Source organism: Hesperophylax consimilis, chromosome 15 (assembly GCF_061612785.1).
Source record: "Hesperophylax consimilis isolate HC1 chromosome 15, BYU_Hcon_1.0, whole genome shotgun sequence".
NCBI lineage: Eukaryota > Metazoa > Arthropoda > Insecta > Trichoptera > Limnephilidae > Hesperophylax > Hesperophylax consimilis.
In genome coordinates this window covers 23,840,863-23,860,731 of record NC_142850.1, presented here as the reverse complement: position 1 = coordinate 23,860,731, position 19,869 = coordinate 23,840,863, and the positions used below count along the sequence as shown (strand labels likewise).

The 19,869-nt window shown below is 35.6% G+C and overlaps 2 protein-coding genes across 3 annotated transcripts in view; one reads left to right on the top strand and one right to left on the bottom strand.

Moving 5' to 3' along the window:
- Window positions 1-612: 612 nt before the first annotated feature.
- On the top strand, window positions 613-15,318 carry dila (centrosomal protein dilatory). The gene is made up of 14 exons (XM_089640595.1): window positions 613-756; window positions 2,021-2,147; window positions 2,227-3,115; window positions 3,788-5,212; window positions 5,327-5,416; window positions 5,750-6,024; window positions 6,847-7,013; window positions 7,605-7,810; window positions 8,913-9,105; window positions 10,157-10,368; window positions 12,520-12,632; window positions 12,836-12,894; window positions 13,729-13,871; window positions 15,210-15,318. The coding sequence occupies exons 1-14, from the start codon at window positions 613-615 to the stop codon at window positions 15,316-15,318; spliced, it is 4,152 nt and encodes a 1,383-aa protein (XP_089496721.1).
- A 2,244-nt stretch (window positions 15,319-17,562) lies between these two features.
- UGP (UDP-glucose pyrophosphorylase) overlaps window positions 17,563-19,869 on the bottom strand; it is a 42,645-nt gene continuing 40,338 nt past the window's right edge. For both annotated transcript variants that reach the window (XM_089640059.1, XM_089640060.1), the window contains exon 6: window positions 17,563-19,261. In XM_089640059.1, coding sequence (XP_089496185.1) covers window positions 19,154-19,261 — 108 coding nt within the window. In that variant the 3' untranslated portion in view covers window positions 17,563-19,153. The remainder of the gene's footprint in view (window positions 19,262-19,869) is intronic.

Here is a 19,869-nt window from a genome sequence, read left to right as displayed (position 1 = left end):
GGTTTATTGGGGTTATAATTAAAATTAAAGTTACCTAATTATTACTCTAGCCAAACAAAGGCAATAATTTATTATTATTTCATGTCAGCAATATAAATTATTAAATTTCATCGTTTCTGTCAAGTTTCTGGGTAAACTGCGTGGCATGGAAACATTGAAGTTTAATTATTATTATGCCATCATCGATTTAAGTCTGAATAATTAATCGAGTAACCAAGCGTATTTACAAAGAAATACATAATCCAAAAAAATAGCGCAAATAAGAAGGAAGTTAACTCGATAACTTGACTTTACTATTAATTTAACAGCGTGATTGTCTGCAGTTGTCAATCAAAGTTGTTATTTTTTATGTTGTGTCACGAATCATGCTGCCCGTTGCTATGTAAACAAAGAAATATCCGTTGCCACAACAAACAACGTTCACCCTCGCTAATATTTCCTCTTCGGAGGGCATTCGTCCTGTGTCCTATCACCCGAGTAGAGATTGCTTTCCTAGTGTTCAAGCTTACTTTCCTGCTGTTCAAGTTTGCATTCCGTTTATTTAAGATTGCCCCGAGTGTTATTATTGTGATGAAGCAGTAGATCTGTGGATGAAATTGGTGTGTGCTTGAGATGAGTGCAAGATCTGGCGATGGTACGGAGCTGAGGCTGTACGGAGAACATATTAATCTGAACTCCAGGAACGAAGAAGACAGTAGGAGAGCTTCAGCGAGCGGCAAAAGTCGACCGCAGTCAGCTCTTTACTCGTCTACTTTGGTAAGTGATTTTTTTTAAATGTATAAAAAAGGTGTACCGCTGAGAGCTCTGTTGTAACTTCTTCCTCTTTCACAACAAACGGCGTATGTAACAGAAATTAATAGAGGTGCGTGTGTAACAGAGTTAAGTGAAAGGGTCATAACGTTATATTATTATATTATCGTAGAGAGCAAATATTATTTACGAAAGGAGATACTAAAATATAATATTTATCTATACAATACGGGAATTGTGTTGATGGGCATTTTTACGAGATCGTTCGTCTTGCTTACCTATTGCAAATTCATTCACGACAAATTCCTGTAGGAATAAGAAAATTATCTCTTTTTCCTGTATTTTCCCACACTTCCTACATCTCATTGTATTTAATCAATTCTACAACTTTTTAAAACTAGTAATTATTAAGTTTTATTTCTTAACCATTTTTTAACTGAAAACAAAATACGCATTGTATTCTAATAAAACATTATTCCAGAAACCCATTTTTTTCAAAATTTAAAACTTCTGGAAACAACAAACCAAGAGTTTTGAAACAAAAAAAATCTTCAGCTTGATTTTGAAAAACATTAGTAGTTCTGTGAACAGTAGATCTAGAGTTCAAAAGAGTATGTTTCCAATTTACCTTCTTTAATAAATCATAACCAAAATTTCTTCTGAAATCGTAAGATTTTTTTTAATTATACCCACCTTTCTAATTATAAACCATATATTTTATTTAACATTAAAAATTTTCAAATAAGTAATATACAATTCGTCCGAAGAAAAGTAAGTACATACCTCAATGACGATTCTTTTTCAAACTTTCTTTAGGCAGGCAGGTACCTATGATATGAAAAATGCGAATAAGAAAGTCCAAATAGACACGATTTCACACTTGGAAAAATAATCTTTACTGAACCATGAAAACAGCCACCATCTTTAAACAATTTTACAGACAGACGAAATGCAAAAGGGTCGATTTAAAGCAAGACATCACTATGCTCAGTTAGGAGATCAAGGATATTTTTGTACAAATTGTTCGGTATTATTTTAATTTCAAGTTACTTATATAATGAAAATATGTATTTGATCTTGTGTATTATCTCGTCAGTGATTTTGACAAAACTCAATGTTTGTTACATGCTTGAAAAATGGCTTAAAGATTTTTTGTTGGTTTTCCGTTGTTACAATGAGGTATAACTTTTATTCTTCACTCATTAATGTAGGTACTAAAAATCATTATTCAGTCAGAAACCAATTAGAAAATTTCCCACTTTATTTTCAGAATATCCCAGAGCACAAACGAAGACCATTTTCAGCTGGAACTGTGCCCCATTCTCCGAGTGTCCCGTCCTTCATACGTCGAGCTCACACTGACAGGCCTGAGCTTGAAACCACCAGACACCAGCAAGGTAACTACTCTAACCCTTTCCGGGTTTGTATATTTATCTATTAAATACGATTTTATAAGCTATATTTCATTATTTGCAGAGTATAGTCGTGATTCTCCTTCAATTCCTGGGACTGTTGACTCTTCGATTCTATTCAACAAACTCTTGAGAGACCCAATCAAAAACAACCATCAACATTCATCAACCAGTCGTGATTATACCGATTACAGATCTAAACACATGTTCGGCTGTGACAATATGTCGGAAATAAGCTCTGTTGATACTTGCACAAGTCTCGGAACTAAGATTAAAAACAGAGCTCAATCTTTCAATTTCGACTCTGATTCACAGAACATGAACACGGTTTCGGGAAGTTCCATCAAATTGAAGAAGAGCAGGCCATTAAGTTTACAGGTGAATGATAAACTCTACGAATATAGTTCGACCAAGAAATCCACCTTGGTTGAAAATGGGAACAGTACTGATTCTCCACCAAGTATGAAGCTTTCTATCGTACTTCCACACAATAAGGACGACAACACCAGCAGTGGAGTGTCCAGTTCTTCGGAAGTTCAGGGTTTTTCGTACAACCAGCACAGTGCCACACCACATAGAAAAGCGGCTAGCGACGAAAATGATACGATTCATGAAGATTTAAATACTAGACAACATAAACTTTCAAGATCCAAAAAGAGCCCACAAATATCTATTAACTGGTTCCCGGAGAGCTTCACACGTAACAGGAAAGAATCAACTGATAAAGCTGAAGATGACGTAGGTCAGGAGAATTATTTTCAATTTCCTGTTCCCAAAACTGAAGATCTTACAGGGAGAGTGTCATTTGGAAAAAAAGCCTTCATGAATCAGAATGCTTATGACGATGAAGATGAAAGCTATTTACTTGATTCTCACGAAAAATTTAATGCACAGTTGTCGTTGGTTGAGGAAGAGTCCAGTCAAGAATCAGACTTCAGTCCAAAGCAGGCAGGGTCAGCCGGAGTCAACCTAGCTCCTACTAACGATGAAAATATCACTGTATTTCATAAACAATCATCCAAATTTTATGATTACAAATTCGAAAATCGTCCGTCTTTTGGAACTGAAGTAAATTATAAAAAAAATGACAGATTTAACTCCAAAACTGATCTTAAAACTGACTTGGCTGGAGAAGAAAATATTGATAGACTGTCTTTTAAGCAAACATCAGAGGAAGATGAAATCGAAAGAAAGTTTAAGATGCTCGAGGACAAATACAGAAATGAGACATCACTTCTAGATGATGTCAAATCAAATTCATTTGGGTATAAATATGAGCCAGTGACGAAGAATGGTTTACACCACTCTTGGACTAGCTTGGAAAACGTGGTGTCAAAGGAAAATGATACTGAATTTGTGAATGATACAAATAAATATAAAGAAACGAGACAGCTGACGGAAGAAGCATCAAAGTATATTTATGGAGAGGGGCCGAACGTTCAGAACTTAGAAGAAAGTACATATAAATATATATCATCATCATCGGGAGGAACAGATAACACCTTGGGCAAAAATACTGCTAGAGAAAAAATTCGCTATCCAAAAACCCCAATAAATCATTTAGATGAAAACATTGAAAGTATTGTAAATGACAACATTGGACAAAAACATGCTGACAAATATAGTGCCAGAATCAAAACCGTTCCTGATATTGGAATAGACTATTCATCGGAGTATTCCAAAAATCCAGAGAGTGCTGATAGAAAAACGGATCAATTGAATGACGAAACTGCTCATGGAAATGCAAAGAATACCAAAAGTGACCATCTACCTACGCCAGATTTTTCTAAATCAGATACGATGCCCGAATCTTACGACGAAAATTCTCAAGAATATCCAGAGTATTTAGAGAAAACAGAAAGTAAAGTATATACCTCAAAGGTAATAGAAGACTATAAAAAAGAAATTGCAACAATAAACAACTTCCACGATCTTACACTCAAAGACATCAGGAACCAGTGGGATTCTAATCATAAAACATCAACTCCCAATAAACCTTCTGAAGGGTCACCATCTTCTCAAGCGCATATAACTGATGATGATTTGATAGAAGAAATACGCATATCGGACTATGAAAAGAAAGAGCACACCAAGCATAGACATTCCACAGAGAAAAATACCGAGGTATCGACAAGTGGGGACATATCACAGTTTCTAGATGAATACAATAAATACAAACTACGGGATAAGAAAACTTACGACACTAATGCCTTTGATAAAATGGCAAAAGATTTCATGAAAAATACAGATGGGCAAAAAGAACCAGAAATAAAAATAAAACCCAAGAAAAAAATAAAGAAGAAGGAGCGAGGGTCAACCTCAAAATACAAAAATTATAATAGCAACGAGTCAACCGACTCAAAGTATACGGAGACTAAAACCACAAAAAGTGAAAACAGAAGACTTACCAAAAGTGCACCAAGTACTAAGAAGGATTCTACCAACAGAGTCAAATTTAGAGCACAAAAGATTACTCTTTCTAAAAGTACAACAAATATAAATAAAACAATGTACATTGATACAGATAGAGATATTATTTCTTGGATGGCTTCTAAAACACATGGTCCTTTTGATGAATCTTCGTCAACGGGTCATCCCGATGCTTCCACTCCAGACCTGTATAAAGAAAACCCCTTACACCATATGCATCAGTCATATACTCCACAAGAAAATACTAATGACATTGAGAAAAAGATTGAACCTATCATAAAAACAAAGCCTTCTTTAATAAGTGAAGGATCTGGACCATCAGAAGCGTATAATGAAAATAAATCACTGAAAAAACCTGATGCTAAAGAAACTACAAAGACAAATTCAAAACCAAAAGAGGTGTCTTTTGAAAATGATACTTTTTCAAATGGAGATGGCTCTTGGGGAGGGCAACTGGATGGGAATGAGTTGAGTGATCTCCTGGAAGATGATGAAATGGTTTCCAATATTTATTCTGTTCTCAAAGAAATAGAACACAACAGCACATCAATGGCTGGTGGGGACTCTGCAGTGAGGAATCCATCTAATGAGGAAAACCATATAGGTTCTGCTGAATACAAGTAAGTCTGCAAACCAAATTAATGTTTTACGAATTCTTCAACGTCTTTATATTTATAGTTTTGTATTATTATGTGTTGCAATTGGTGCTTTAAAGATTATTTTTATTTTTACAGAGACATTGTGAACTTTCTTGATAAAGTGGAAAGTACAGCAAATGAAGAAATATCAGCACTTTCTCACACTCAGCCACCCTTTTCCCTCAAGTAAGCAAAGCATTGCCAATTTTCCATTTGATTATCTCTTGCCATATGTACTGAAAAGGCGGAAATATTCAAACTTTGCAAAAAATGTAGCACATCTCTAGCGTTATTAGGTCTATATTTCACCCAGCTTTTAGCATGAAATTTGTTGTGACGCGTTGATACTGGTACTTTTATTCTATTTCTATTTAACTGAGCTATTTCTAGTAGTGAGAAAATTACATACATACTTATTTTATTAAGATACTAGGTACTTAGCTAAAACACAATACATGTTAAAAAGGGAGCAATAATCCAATATTTAATTTTTAATCCACTTTGTTGTGTAATTTGAAGAGTGGAAGAACTGATGGAGATGAGTAAAGGAGAACTGGCCCACCGTGCTGTAGCGGGTGCTTTAGCCGCCGGGAAGGCCAGCGCTGCAGCCGTCAGACTTCGGACAGCCCTGGTCAGCGCGGCCAACAGAGCCGCCTCAAGGATCCGAAGCGAGAGACTGGCAGCGAGACAGAAGGCGAACATCGCTGCCCAGCACTCCTCTCAGGCCATCGCCAGGCACCAGAAGTTTATAGAGCAGCTGATCAATGAGAAGAAGACCCTCGCTGAAAGGATAGGTTTGTGTGCCAACAATTTTCCTGTAAAATAATATGGATCTTCTACTGAAAACACCTATTCTTCCAACCTTTCAAACTTTCTTTCAAAGGGGCGGCATTTAGAATCTGTACACCTGAGGCTAAGCCGGGCCCTACCGGGGGGTCTGGGGGAGGGGGAGAAGCCTTGTGATGCGAGCCTGGCAGTAGCCTTGATAGCCTGCGCTTATACGGCCCTGTTTTCATATAGAGTTATATCCCAATGTGTCGTTTACGAGAAAGAGTGTGGTTACATCGAATCTGTCAGCAGTATGTATGCAAAGTCTTGGAAATTTGTGAATGTTTTTATCCTATGAAACCATTAATTTTGTATATCATGGTCCAGACAACTATCAGAATAATCAAATCGTAGTGTGTATAAATATTTGTACATAAACATATCTATTCCAATAACATATTCTTGTGCCACGTCAGGAATTGAACCTGTATCCTCATGACTCAAAGTCAAATGCTTAGACCATTACACTAGAGAGGCTAAATGACAAAAAAAACACTGGTAACATAACAAAGCATACATACACACACTTTAAGATGAAATACTAACTTCTGGAACAAAAGCAGAATGAGGAAAAATTGTGGATTAGAATGCCTACGGTTCTGCTACTGAGAACTCCGTTGAAACACCTATTTCAGTTACGCATATCATTTACGGACCATGAAGATAAACAATACAAATAGCAGAAAGCGCAGGTTAGAATTAAACCGGAATGTCTTTAGGCTTCCTAATTTATGGCTACACCTTCTGGTGTTTGTTTCTTCGTGTATCACATCAGTGTCCACTTTCAGAACAGCTGGTGGGGGCGGTGTCGGGGGCTGAGGCCCGGAGCGCTAGGGCTGCCAGAAGCTCTGCCGAGAGACTGCAGCTTGAATTGAGGAACCAGAGACAGCGGCTCACACAAGCGCACCAGAGGGACAAGAACGTTTGGCTCAAGCAACATACTCAGAAGATTAAGGTAGGTCTATCAAGACTACACTTAATATATTGTCCACACAAAATCTAAAGAGTGAAATAATGCTTATTCATTGAAAAACTTTGTTCATTCATTTTTGCAAGTGGCTTGCTACACATTCTGTATATTGCTTATACAATCAATATCTTATCAATATATTCAATATACCGATTGCTGTTTTATTTAGAATCTATCTGATATATTCAGCATCTTGCTAATTAATTCAGTTAATTTGTTAATTAGTAAATTGCTGATGCTTTTAGTATACCTAACCACCAGAGTGATTTCCGGCACATTATGGCAAGTTTGCAAAAACATTTTTTGAGCGATCGCTTACCATAATGTGCCAAATTTATAGAACCTAAAAATATGGGATAGACGGTGAATTAGGTGGATTCATTGGCTTTAAACCGCAGTAAACAGTTTTTTATGTTTCCGTATTAATATTTTGAGGAATGGTATTGGTTAAATAATATGGTAAATAAATATATACATATACACAGCAATCGCTTGAATAGATACTTTTATTTTTATTTAGTATCTTTTTCAACAATAAAGTAAGTATTTAATCCATTTGTTGTTTTATCGCTGAAGGACATGACAGTAAAAGGACTGGAAGGAGAGCTGCGGGAAATGGAAGATAAGCACATGGCCCAGCTGACTGCATTGCAGAGGAATGCCGAAGCCAAACTAAATGCAGAAAAGGAGAAACATTCCAAGGAGATGAGGATATTTAAGGAGAATGCAGCAAGACAGTTAGAAGATGAACTGGACAAAGAGCGTTTGCTGGCTTCTGAAAGGTAAATTATTGGTCAGTATAGGCTAAAGGCAGTGTAGGTATACAACAGACATATTATGGTTCTGTTGCTGAGAGCATTACCTGCGTGGCTTGCGTCATTCATAAGAAGGAAGAAAACTTTACAACGGAGCTATCAGCGGAATGCCTTTAGGTTACATGTATGCCGATCTGACAAAACAGATCAGAATGGTTAACTTTTTTCTCACTCTTCAATACATGTGGCATAAATAACGCACACGCTTAACCGCTTAAGGACTACGCCCGAGTATATCCAAGTATACGAGTATATTCCTGTGTGCTATCTAAACAAGCGGCTATTATGTGCGGAAATTCCCTCACCAGAGATAACTCGGTCAAACTTTACCTGCAGAAAAGACCACTCACGAATATACTCAGGTGAAAATAAATAGATTTATTTTATGTGGAAGCGAGTCATGTGAATTAAAAAAAAAATGTGTTTGTTTTTTCATTTACTAATTTTTTTATGCTTACTGAAGGGGTTACATGACCGGCATTTGAATGAGCTGCTTTCTTAGATAACAAAGTAACTGTAGGCAGAACAAATGGTTTTCTTTATGAATGTGGTTGTATTGGACTTAATAAAGGGTTAGGTTAGGTTACCAAGACAGAATAAAAAGACATAGAAAATAAAAAGGTAACAGTCGCATCGTTATGGGGATCGAACTCAGGACCAATGTCTTACCATTGGTAAGATTTCCGGGACAGCACTCTAACCACTGAGCTACAGAGACCTCAGTAGAAGGGCAATATTATGTTCTTCTTCGTTGATTAAATATTACATTAATGTGTATAACCTTCAAAAGTTATTCCAATAAATTGTATGTAAGAGATATGAAGTAATATGATACCGACTGATAATTTGTTGAAATTTGTCAGGTTAGAACTGAAGCGATTAGAATGGATTAAAAATAAGTTTAGTTAGGTTGCAATCTGTTATCTAGTAGGTATCAGACTAATAGTGAGGTTAGGATAACAAGTTGGTTAGGTTGGGATCTATGATTATCCATGAAATTAGAATTGAGTTTAGGTAGCACGAGACTTTGGTTTGTTAAGTTTATAACACATTGTTGAAAATTTGTCAGGATGGAAGTGAAGCGAGCGGAATGGGAGTCTGCCCTGGCTGCCGCAGCCGAGAGGGCGGGGGCCGAAGGGCGAGAGGCGGCCCGAGTGGTACGGCGGGAGGGGCAGGAGTGGCGTGAGCAGCAGGAGGTCCTGCTGGAGGAGCGTAGGAAGACCGTGGAGAGGCAGTTCGAGGAGAGGCGGGGTGAACTTATGGTAAGTGGAAAAATTTTGTAAGGTTATGGTAAGTGGAAAAACTTTAAACTTACGATAAGTCGAAACATTTTTTTTCTTATGGCAAGGGGAATGAATAGAGGCGAGCTGGACACACGGTAAGGTGACATACTTATTGAAATTGGGGAGTGAAAGGCGTTGGTCCAAAATAATGTATACTGGACAGGCGTTAAGGAGGCAATAGGGTTCCACAACAAAAATAATGTTTAACAAAAAATGAAGAAAAATAACAAACTAACAACACACATTCTTTTAGTGAATTTAATAATAATTTTATGAAAGTGATGTTTTTTAACAACAATATAAAGTTCATTGACTCTTGTGTAGTATTCACGGTAAAAAAAGATCAAATATCCAATGCAGAATAGGGTATTTTAGGTGAGGAAAAAAATTACGATGATGAAGCTATATTTAGTTTATTTTTACATTGAGGAATAAATTTTCCATAACGATTTGTAATGTGCTAACGTTGGCCCCAAAAGCGAATGTTCACACGTTGGCGAGTTGGCGCCAACGTAGACTGGACCCATATAGTTAAAAAGAAAAACACCTTAAATATGACTAAGTAAAAATGAAGATTAGGAAATCATAAAATTTATAACATTACTTAAGTAACACCAACACAACAACGTACAGTCAACAAACATGAAGACGAGGAAATCATAAAATTTATGAATAACACCAACACAACTCACGATCCGCCTCGGAACAGGAATCCTTAATGAGGAGGACTGAGAATATATTATGAATGAACTATGAATCTAATTTTCGTTACTAAAAAATGGCATGGTTTTTTGTTATGTAATTTCTTATATTTAATATGTGAAATTGTAAACCGAAATAGGAGAATGTTGCTAGGCTGAATGAAGAGGGTAGGAAAATTATAGAATAGAATTTATTTGACATATATAATCATAATCTAATGTGGGAGTGAAAATTGTAAAAACTTGAATTTTAATACAAAATTACATTGCTAGTATTTATTGGAAATTCCAATTTATTGCAGATTCTTAAAATTATTTACTGTTTTCAGGAAGAAATGTCTCGCCTAAGAGAAACAATCTCGAGGGAGTTCGAAAAATACAAGGAGGACTATGTGAAGAAAAACTTAGAGATGATGAAGGAGAAAGAGGCAGAGATACGCGCTCTGTCCAGGAGGGAGAGGGACAGGGAGATTGAGAAGGCCATAGACACAATGGAGATGGAGGCGCAAGAAGGGAGAAAAGAAATGCAAGAAACATTAAGGTACGGACTAATAAATGTATTTGTCTATGATGTGCTATTATGCTTCATTCAGAAGTTAATATGTTTACTTAGGCAGTCGTCCCACGGGTCGGTAAGGAATCGACAAAAACCGAGTCCTGTGAAAATGCGAGAAATGTTGCGCGATGTATGTTGCATGACCTCAAGAAAACGAAAAACCTTAGAAAACGGTCATTATTGCAGATTTCTGTTTTCGCATTTACCGTCTTTATGCTGAATGTCATTATTTTATCATTGTCAAATTGACTCACAGGTACTATTATAAGGGTTCTATTGCAACAAGTAATTTAATATGTTAATATAAATTGTAATTTGATAAGAGCTCGAGGAGAAGGCGTCAACATGTAAACAATAACAAACGATTGAGAAACAAGGAGATTGTGGAATTTTTCATGATATAAATATTTTAAAATCTGTTTTAACTAAAATAAATGATATTGGTAAATATTGGTAAAGTTCGTTACGTGGTGTCGGCGGTATCGCGATAAACCTTATACCGCTAGCTGTATACGGGAAGTACATCGCATCACTCTCTCTCACCTCCCGAACCGTTTGCTCTGTTTGGAGGCCCCAGAGATATACCGATATATATATATATACCGATCCATATATCCCCAATATATGGATCGGTAGGCTCTCGGTATACCGCACTCGGTTTTTGTCGATACTTCGCTGTTGTAGAAATTCTATAAGGTGCACAGACTGCAACTGATATATCGTTACTACTTTAAAAAATTAAAACAAATTAATGAAAAATTACTTCTTCTTTTTAACAGTTGTGCGCAAATTGCCGGCTATATAAAAAACTTAACCACAAATCCCAAATTGTGTAAAAAAAAGTTCGGGCTTGTTTCCAAAATGTAATACTTTCTTAAAACATTAATTTAGTTAAACACTTTTAAAATATGTTATAATTTACCCACCTCACTCATTTTCAGCTAGGCAGTTCGGTTAAAAAACGAACATTCAGATCCTGCACAGAAAAGAACTACAGTGGACTGCATTGAAAACTATTGCCTTACTTAAGAAAACTTTACTTTTCTTCGCAGGGTCTGATTATTTCAATGTCCGATCTTCAGCAGCCAAAGTGTGACTGATGTTGTAGATGTAAATTATTCAAAGAATTCTCGAACCCTTCAGGTGAAGAACTTGCTATCATCAATAAAATAACCCTGATCTGGGTACAATTGAAGGGGACCCCAACACTTTCCCAACGGCATTATAAGGAAACATATGGTTTTCTCCTTCACCGAACACGTAAAGACTATTTTTTTTATGTAACAAAGCTACATCTTTTTAACGACTCTAGAACCTCCAATGTCCCTGCATACGGGGTTAGCAGGCAGTATGCAAGTAATTACAGACATAGTTAGTTTAATATTATAGACAACGCAATCTGAAAATAGAAGAGTGTCAAGAGATAATGTAAAAGACAAAAAAGGAGTTCAAAAATCAAATATGTAAGTATACAAGGTTATGAACTTGCATCATCGTGATCTGTATACCAGAACATAAAGGAATTGAGGGCAATAATCTGGGAGGAATGGTAAAGGGCACCCGGAATGAGGCAGTCCAAAGTACTCATAAACGGACCAGACCCAAGGCGAACCAGACAACTACTCAATATGGACAGAAACTCATTGAGGGAACTCGTAGAGCTACTAACGGGACACAACCATCTCAAAAGACACATGCAGTTGTTGCGAGTGGAAAACACCAACAGAAGCAGGAAATGTGAAGAGGATGAAGAGACTCCAATTCACCTTTGGTGCCAAGGTCCCGCTCTGTTGGGAACAAGGTTTCGGTGCCTAGAAAGACAAATTGTAGAACCAGAAGACATTGCCACATATTCAATGATAACCCTGGTAGACTTTATTAAAATACTGGGTTACTGTTAAAGGAATGAGGTAAAATAACCCAATGGGCCTACGGCTCAAGTGCTAACGGGAACCTTATAACAACTGTCTCCTCTTTAAAAAAAAAAATAAACAAAACATATGTATTGGGGAAACATGGCAGGTTGATGCGACAGCTCAGTGGTTATAGCAGGCAATAATCTTTTATCTCTTGCGTTTTTCTAATAGGTAAACATGATTTGATGATAGTTTCAGTACATTGTTTGTTATTTTATAGACGGGTCAAAGCAAAGTACGAGACAGACATGAAGGCCTTGGAGGAATCGGAACAGACAGCGACGCAGAGATGCAAGGAGGCCAGGGAACTGCTCAGAGATGCTCAGGAACAATGTAAGTTGCAAACCAGACAGCTAATTATCTGTCTTTATAAGTATCAGCATCTGCAGTGACGAGGTTCCACACTGGATGTTACATATTATAATGAACGAAAACTTAATTTACGTGGATTGCAACACACGGATAGTTAATAGTAACAACATAAAATATTTAACAGACCATTAGCAGTGCATAATTTTTATTATATTATGTTACAGGTGCACTCAATCAAATAACAATGACCCAATTGGAAGGGAAACTCAGGCAAGCAGATGAGGTAACATTCAATTCCTCAGTAGTTTTGATAGCATAAAACATGTACATTCTCATATTCTATCACATATTATAAATGTGTATCAGACAGGCTTATAAATTTAATCACACACTATTAATAAAACGGAGACAGTTTACGTAGCTCCTGTGAGCACTCAGCCCATAGGCCCAATCTGCTTTCATATTCTCCTGTCCGCAACCTTGTCCTTTGATAAAGTTCACCAGGGTTGTCATCGGCTGTCTCCTCCACAAGTAGTGTCTTCCCAGGTAGCCTAAGCCTTTTTCCCATTAGGACGGAACATTGGCACCATATGTTAATTGGAATTTCTTTACCCTCATCTTCAATGTTAACTTGGTGAATTTTTTGGATCATATTAAAAACCTATTCCAACCCCATTCTTGAACCTTTGGCTGTCTCTTAGTAAACCCATCAGACATAAATAATAGTAAACCTAATAGTATTTAAAAACAAACTTGTTTCTTGTATTTTTATTTCATGTTTGTATGTATATTTATTTTTATTATTTCTTTCTCACCTTCTAATTTATTCATTAATTTTGTAAAAGCCCTACAGTGGTAAAATTAATAAAATAAATAAAAAAATCCTCTTTACATTTCCTGCATCTATTGGTATGTTCAACTTTCAACATTGCATGTGTCACCAGAGGTGGCAGTGTCCCATTAGTAGTCCTACCAATTCCCTCAGCGAGTGCACTGTCATTGAGTAGTTGCCTAGTCTTCTAGGGTCTGGTCTGTTGGATGGTTGGATGAGTACCTTGAATTGTTAAATTATGGGTTACCTATATTTACATGCATATTAATTTATAATCAATTTCAGCTGAAGATGCAAACAGTGACAGAGATGGAGATGGCGATAAGATCAGTGGAGATGAAAGGGAGAGAAGACATGGAAGAGATGAGAGCACAGATGATGCATATCCAACAGCAGCACAAGGATGAAATGCACCAGCTGTATGCTAAGTAAGAATCAATGTCTTTATAATGACCATATATAATAAAAAAAAAGGAGATATACCACGGAAACGTGCCGACTATCTCCGAGCCACAAACTGTCAAAGCGGCAGTGCCAATAAGTTATGTATTTGGTGTGTAGGTTAGTGGAAGATACTCTCAGTATCGCCCTGGTGTAAGACCACCATTCAGAATTGAAATGACTTTGATCATGTTTGGTGACCAGATCTGAATAGCCAGGTACTTCCCCACCTTCATCTTCCTTCCCCTTCAGCCTCACAACAAACCTTAATTGGGGATGCCATAGTCTCACTGGCTCTTGTACGGTTTCAGATTAAAAAATAAATAAATAAAGGTTGAAAGAAAGGCGGGGGGGCTGCTGTGCATACTGATGTGCACCCGGGAATATTCCCCAATCTAATATAAATTCCCCAAAGTTAGGAGTTTATTTTTTTTAAAGAGAAAGTTATTCGAAATGAGGTTGTCATTTTTAAAGAATTAATAACGGCAGTAAAATTAGCTTCACAATATCTCAAAAAATGACAAAGTTACTGGCTTTGAAAGTGTTCCCGGGTAAAACAAACAATTGTTGTCCTATGATATCACACGAGACAAAATTCAAAATTCGAATGGCAGTGCCGCAGTACTGCTGTACCAGTCATTGTATGTACCTTGACCACAAAAGCTTATCGGCTGGCCGTAAATATCAACATTTAGACAGCTTATATCTTCAGTACAATTCCGTATTATCCAAAAATTCTGTCCACATCATAGTTAATAACAGGAACATGGGGATTTCATTTCGATGGAAATATTTCTTGCAATATTTCTCATTACGGGAATATTCCTCGTTTTTGGGAATATACCTCGCTGCGGGAATATTCCTCGCTGCGGGAATATTCCTCATTGCGGGAATATTCCTCCGAAAAATACCTTGGAATTTACACATCACTAGTTGTTCATAGATGAGTGCAGTATTGTACAAATACAATATTGGATTGAATCATCGATACACTACTGTATTTGTTTTAGTTTTTTATTGAGTTTTTATACAGACAAAACTATACATTCATATTGCTTATGTAAGGGCGCAAACAAATAATTTTGTCTTAATATTTTAAAGCATAACTTACAAAATGTGTATTTTCTTAAAGTAATTAAATTAACTCCAAAATGTCCTTTTCTTAAGCTTATTCCTTTTCATCCACCTGTTTCTTGCTCTACGCCACTCCTGTAACTGGAAATCCTTCTATACGGCCATTGCATTGCAATCTTCAAGAGTTACAGAATCTGACTGACATAAATTAATTAATTGACGATTAAAATATTTTATTGATCGTTTTCCAGGGTGAAGGTGGCCGTTGCCAAAAAAGATGACGCATTGACTGCTGCAAGGCGCGACGCCATCACATTGCGTGATCGCTGTTTAAGACTGGAGGCAAGACTCGCCACATAGTGCCATCTAGTGGAACAGTTACGAAGCTGAAGATTAGTGGCATCTAGTGGAAAAGTTAGAAAGCTAAAGATAGATTAAATTATATAAGATATTCATAAGTAACATAAATGTGGTTAATATATATGGGGCCACTGGGGAGAACTATTACAAAGAATTTTAGCTTAATTCATTGATTACTTTAGGTTGTTTGAAAATTAGAAAATTTGTTGTCATTGTTGTTCATTCTACTGCTATTTAATTTTAAGGTGCTCGGAAATCGTAGGGTAATTATCAATCTCTTCTGCACAGGTGTACAGTCAGGAGACACATGTGTTCAACATACACAATTGATATTTCCCACATGAGAATGTGTTATTTGCATACCTCCAGCTTGCGTTCAACATCATGATTGCGAAACAACTTGTCGGCTTTTGTGTTTCCTCCCTCCTGTAACAGGTTCACTGCATACTTACTTAATACTAAGAAAGACACTCTGCACAGCAACCCAAAATATGACATATGCCCTAATTCGCTTGTGTAACATTCTCAAAAGTTTGTACAAATTATTTCAATGAATGCAGCACTTTTTCAAATTTATAAATTAAAGGCGCTGATAAGTGATCTATGTTTTATAACATAGATAAGAGATATGACATGGAAGCGTGAGAAAAAAAGGCAGGGCGCTGCTGTGTGTAGACGCGATTTGCGGTAGTATTGGTGAACAATCTTTTCATAAATATTGGTTTATGACCCATCTCCATTGTTACTATTATCTATGTTTTGTAAGTACATAACATGTATTTTTAAGGCTGAAGTAACGTTGTGATGTTAAATTAATATTGTGTGATTAGAAACAGAACAAATATTTGTTCTAATATCACTTTACAACAAGCTTTATAACTTTTTGTACGATTTTATATAAATTTAAAAAAGTTATGTCAAGTGTATGTTATGATGTGTGTTTGTATTTAATAATTCTTCTTAGGTTCATAAGAAGAACATATTAAATTACATTTTTTATAAAAAATAATCCTTTTTTAATAACAATTGAATTGCAGTGTCGACCTTATACATATATTTTGCCTTTGGATATTACAATTACTGGGTTTGTTACACACAAAAATCAATATGTCACTTTATCAAGTATGATATGTTGATCTTAACAAAAATGTATTTTTATTTATTGAATATACAGTTTAACCTCATCTAAGTGACTATCACATATGTGATCCATCGGCGTCTATGCATGTTGCATATGCGATCCATAAAGTTTCGCTATGTATTGTTTAAAAAAAATATTGTTGAATATTTGTGATGGGATCATAGAATAAAGAAGAACATTAGAAGTGCTTCCTGTACAAATACGAATGGAAACAAATGTTCCATTTAGCCCAATAGCATAGAGCTCGGTCTCACTTACACTCGCCTGACATCGCAGATCTCTCATTTCCATCCCATTTGAATTTCGTTACACAGTTTTGCATTGGAAATTTAAGCTTTGATTGGGCAAATATTTGGATCCCAAAACCCTAGCCCACAAGGCATTTCTTGCGTTATTCTTTATTCTATGGATATGATAGATTGCGTTGAAAAGGCCAGAGTTGTAAAGGTTAAATATAAGGAAAATAATATTCTTAGGTTAACCTTATCTGTGGAATATCACATGTATGATCCATCGGCAGCTATCCTCGAATGCAGATGTCACATATGTGGTCCATGCAGTTTCACTAAAAAACATACATTGTGTCAAAATATGATGCGTAAGGGGATAGATTGTGTTGAAAAGGCCAGAGTTGTAAAGGTTAAACACAGTTAAACGGAAAACTAATATTCCAAGGCTTACCTACGCAGTTATCACATATGTGATCCATCGGTGGCTATCCTCGAATGCAGATATGACAAATTTTTTATGATCCATGCAGTTTCATTTAAAACACATACATTGTTTCAAAATGTGCTGTGTAAGGGGATACATACAATCTATAGATTGTGTTGAAAAGGTCAGATATGTAAAGGTTAAATATAATGAAAAGAATATCCTTAGTTTAACCTTATCTGTACGGTTGTCACATATATGATCCATCAGCGGCTAAAACCGTATGTGGATGTATCATATATGATCCATGTAGTTTCACTCAAACACATACACTATGTCGAAGTTTGTCGCGTAATTTATGCATTGAAAAGGTCAGCAATGTAAAAGTTAAATATAAGAAAAAGGATATTCCTAGGAAGAGGTTTATTTTTAAATAAAAAAGGTAAGTATTTCTTATTAAAAGTATGTATATTTCCCTTAGTTGCTATTCATTCAGAATATTTTATGTACATGGGAAAAGTTATACATATAACCTAAGGGAGGGATTACAATGAATAGTGAACGAATGAGAGCTGCTCATAATGTAATGAATGAACAAAGACACTGCACACTTCAGAAAATAATGTTTGTCACCAGAACATTTTACATATATACGATGTTAAACTGAATAAGTAGTAGTTGAACGACATTTTTTATAGTTCTACCTAGAATTGAACTGTGATTGGTATTTCTTTAACCTCTTGTTCGCCGGCGTATCCTTAACCTTTCCCCCCTTACTGTGCTAAAAAAATCAATGCGTTCCGGTGCTCAATACACATCTCAAAACAAGCGATTTGATATCGGAAAAATATGAATATTCATGTCTAATCGCTTATGTTTATTATATTTTATATCAAAAGTGATAATAATTGTAATTTAATTGCTGAAAACATGAAAAAACCATCGGCAGATGCTAAAAAAACGTGCGAGGAGTCCACATCTAACGACGGTTGGCGACCAACTGGCTGGCACACACACAGCTATGTGGTCGTAGGTATCGATGGTCTAAATAAAAATACAACTGCGGACGTGTGGATTTCTCATGTTCCCGCATAGAAAACTAAAGCGGGACATCAATAGCGTGTCATTTCCTCGCACACTCTTCGCGTAGCATTGTCACACGGTTGATTGTATTGGTGTATTTGTTTCGCTTTTTTAACAAAAATCTCTGATTTTTAATTGAATTTGAAAACTATGAAAATTTTTATTTTTTAATTCAGTGCATTAATGTATAACGGAGGATTACCTAAAATTTGAACCCAGAATTTATTATATTTATAGAGTTATTAAAGTTATTAGAAGCAATGTGTAGTAAATACACACCAGAGATAAGGAAAGGTTAAGGATACTAAGGAAAAAATTATTTTTCTGAATATAACATAAACTACTGATGGTAGATTATAAACTATTTTTATAAATATATAAACACATTATCTAGAAAGATGGTATAATTTACAAAAAATATATTTATGCAAAAAACAAGATTTACAAAAATTTTGCATCGGCGATCAAGAAGTTAAGAGAAGCTTTGCTTAGTAGTAGGACACGGGTTTACAATACAATACATAATATATGGTCAAATATAAATTATAAATAATGCAATTTAAAAATAAATTGTGACATAATATATGTTTTTATAAACATAAAATAACTGAATTAAAATCATACAAAAATTAAAATGAAGATAACAAGGTTGCGAAACAATAAAAAAAAATACAACAAAAGTCAGCAATTATCACAAAAACAGTATCAATCCTGTGTTACGTTTGCTTTGGCATTCTATCCAAACTCAATTCAGATTTTACAGTCCTAAATTGTTTTTAACAATCCCATTAAAAACTAACATTTTTTCCAAGTCCTGATGAACTACAAGCTACGTACATAACAATAATTCTCCTAAGGTATAAGTTTTATAAAATAAAACAGATTCCTCGTTGCTCTTCAAATATGCACATATTTTCGGAAGAATCTCGCTGTATACGACAGATGAGAGAGTATTAATTAATGGTCCAGGATTCTCATGTTGCCGGAGACAATTTTGTTTTCCAATAAAGCCCCGGAAGGAATATCGATCCGGTCTCCGTGGTTGGCTATGATGATGACAGTCCCCTGGAAAAAAAGAAATAGTATTGTCACAAAACAAAAAGATTTGGCATTCTTTAAATTTTCTGCAAATTTCATTACAAGGAGTGTTTTTGCTGCTTCAGAAACAGATAATAATAATTATTAAAAATACTAATTTCAGTTGTGGGTCTGTCTGTCATTGTAAACTCTGGTTTAAAGTACCTACCTATAATATAATATTATCCTTATCAGAAAATCACTTTAAATCTACATTTATTTTATTTAAATTTTTTAGGGTTAATCTTAACAAGTAAAATCAGATTTCATGATTTTTCAAAGGTCTGCACTTTTAGCTAACATGCGATTATCAATCCCACAGTAAATTATAATATCCTGTAATTTTTCATGGATCTGCACTAGTAAAGTATGTAAGAATTTTGGCATTAAAAGTAAAACAGCGAGTAGGTACTGCAGTGCAGAATGGTAAAATTTGGGTAGTAAAACAACAAATGAAAACATGCAATAAATTAATCGATTGTACAGGTGGGGCAAAAATAATCACCCGATTTTTTATTTATTATAAATTTTGGTACTGCTTGTTATTCCGCATTCTTGCGGAGTAAACCGATTCATGTCTTGTCGATTTGTATTCT

Coding starts and splice junctions, on each gene's coding strand:
- dila (XM_089640595.1), top strand. CDS start 613: ATGAGTGCAAGATCTGGCGATGGTACGGAGCTGAGGCTGTACGGAGAA. Junction 757..2,020: donor CTCTTTACTCGTCTACTTTG/GTAAGTGATTTT, acceptor CTTTATTTTCAG/AATATCCCAGAGCACAAACG. Junction 3,116..3,787: donor TTCAGTCCAAAGCAGGCAGG/GTCAGCCGGAGT, acceptor TGACAAATATAG/TGCCAGAATCAAAACCGTTC.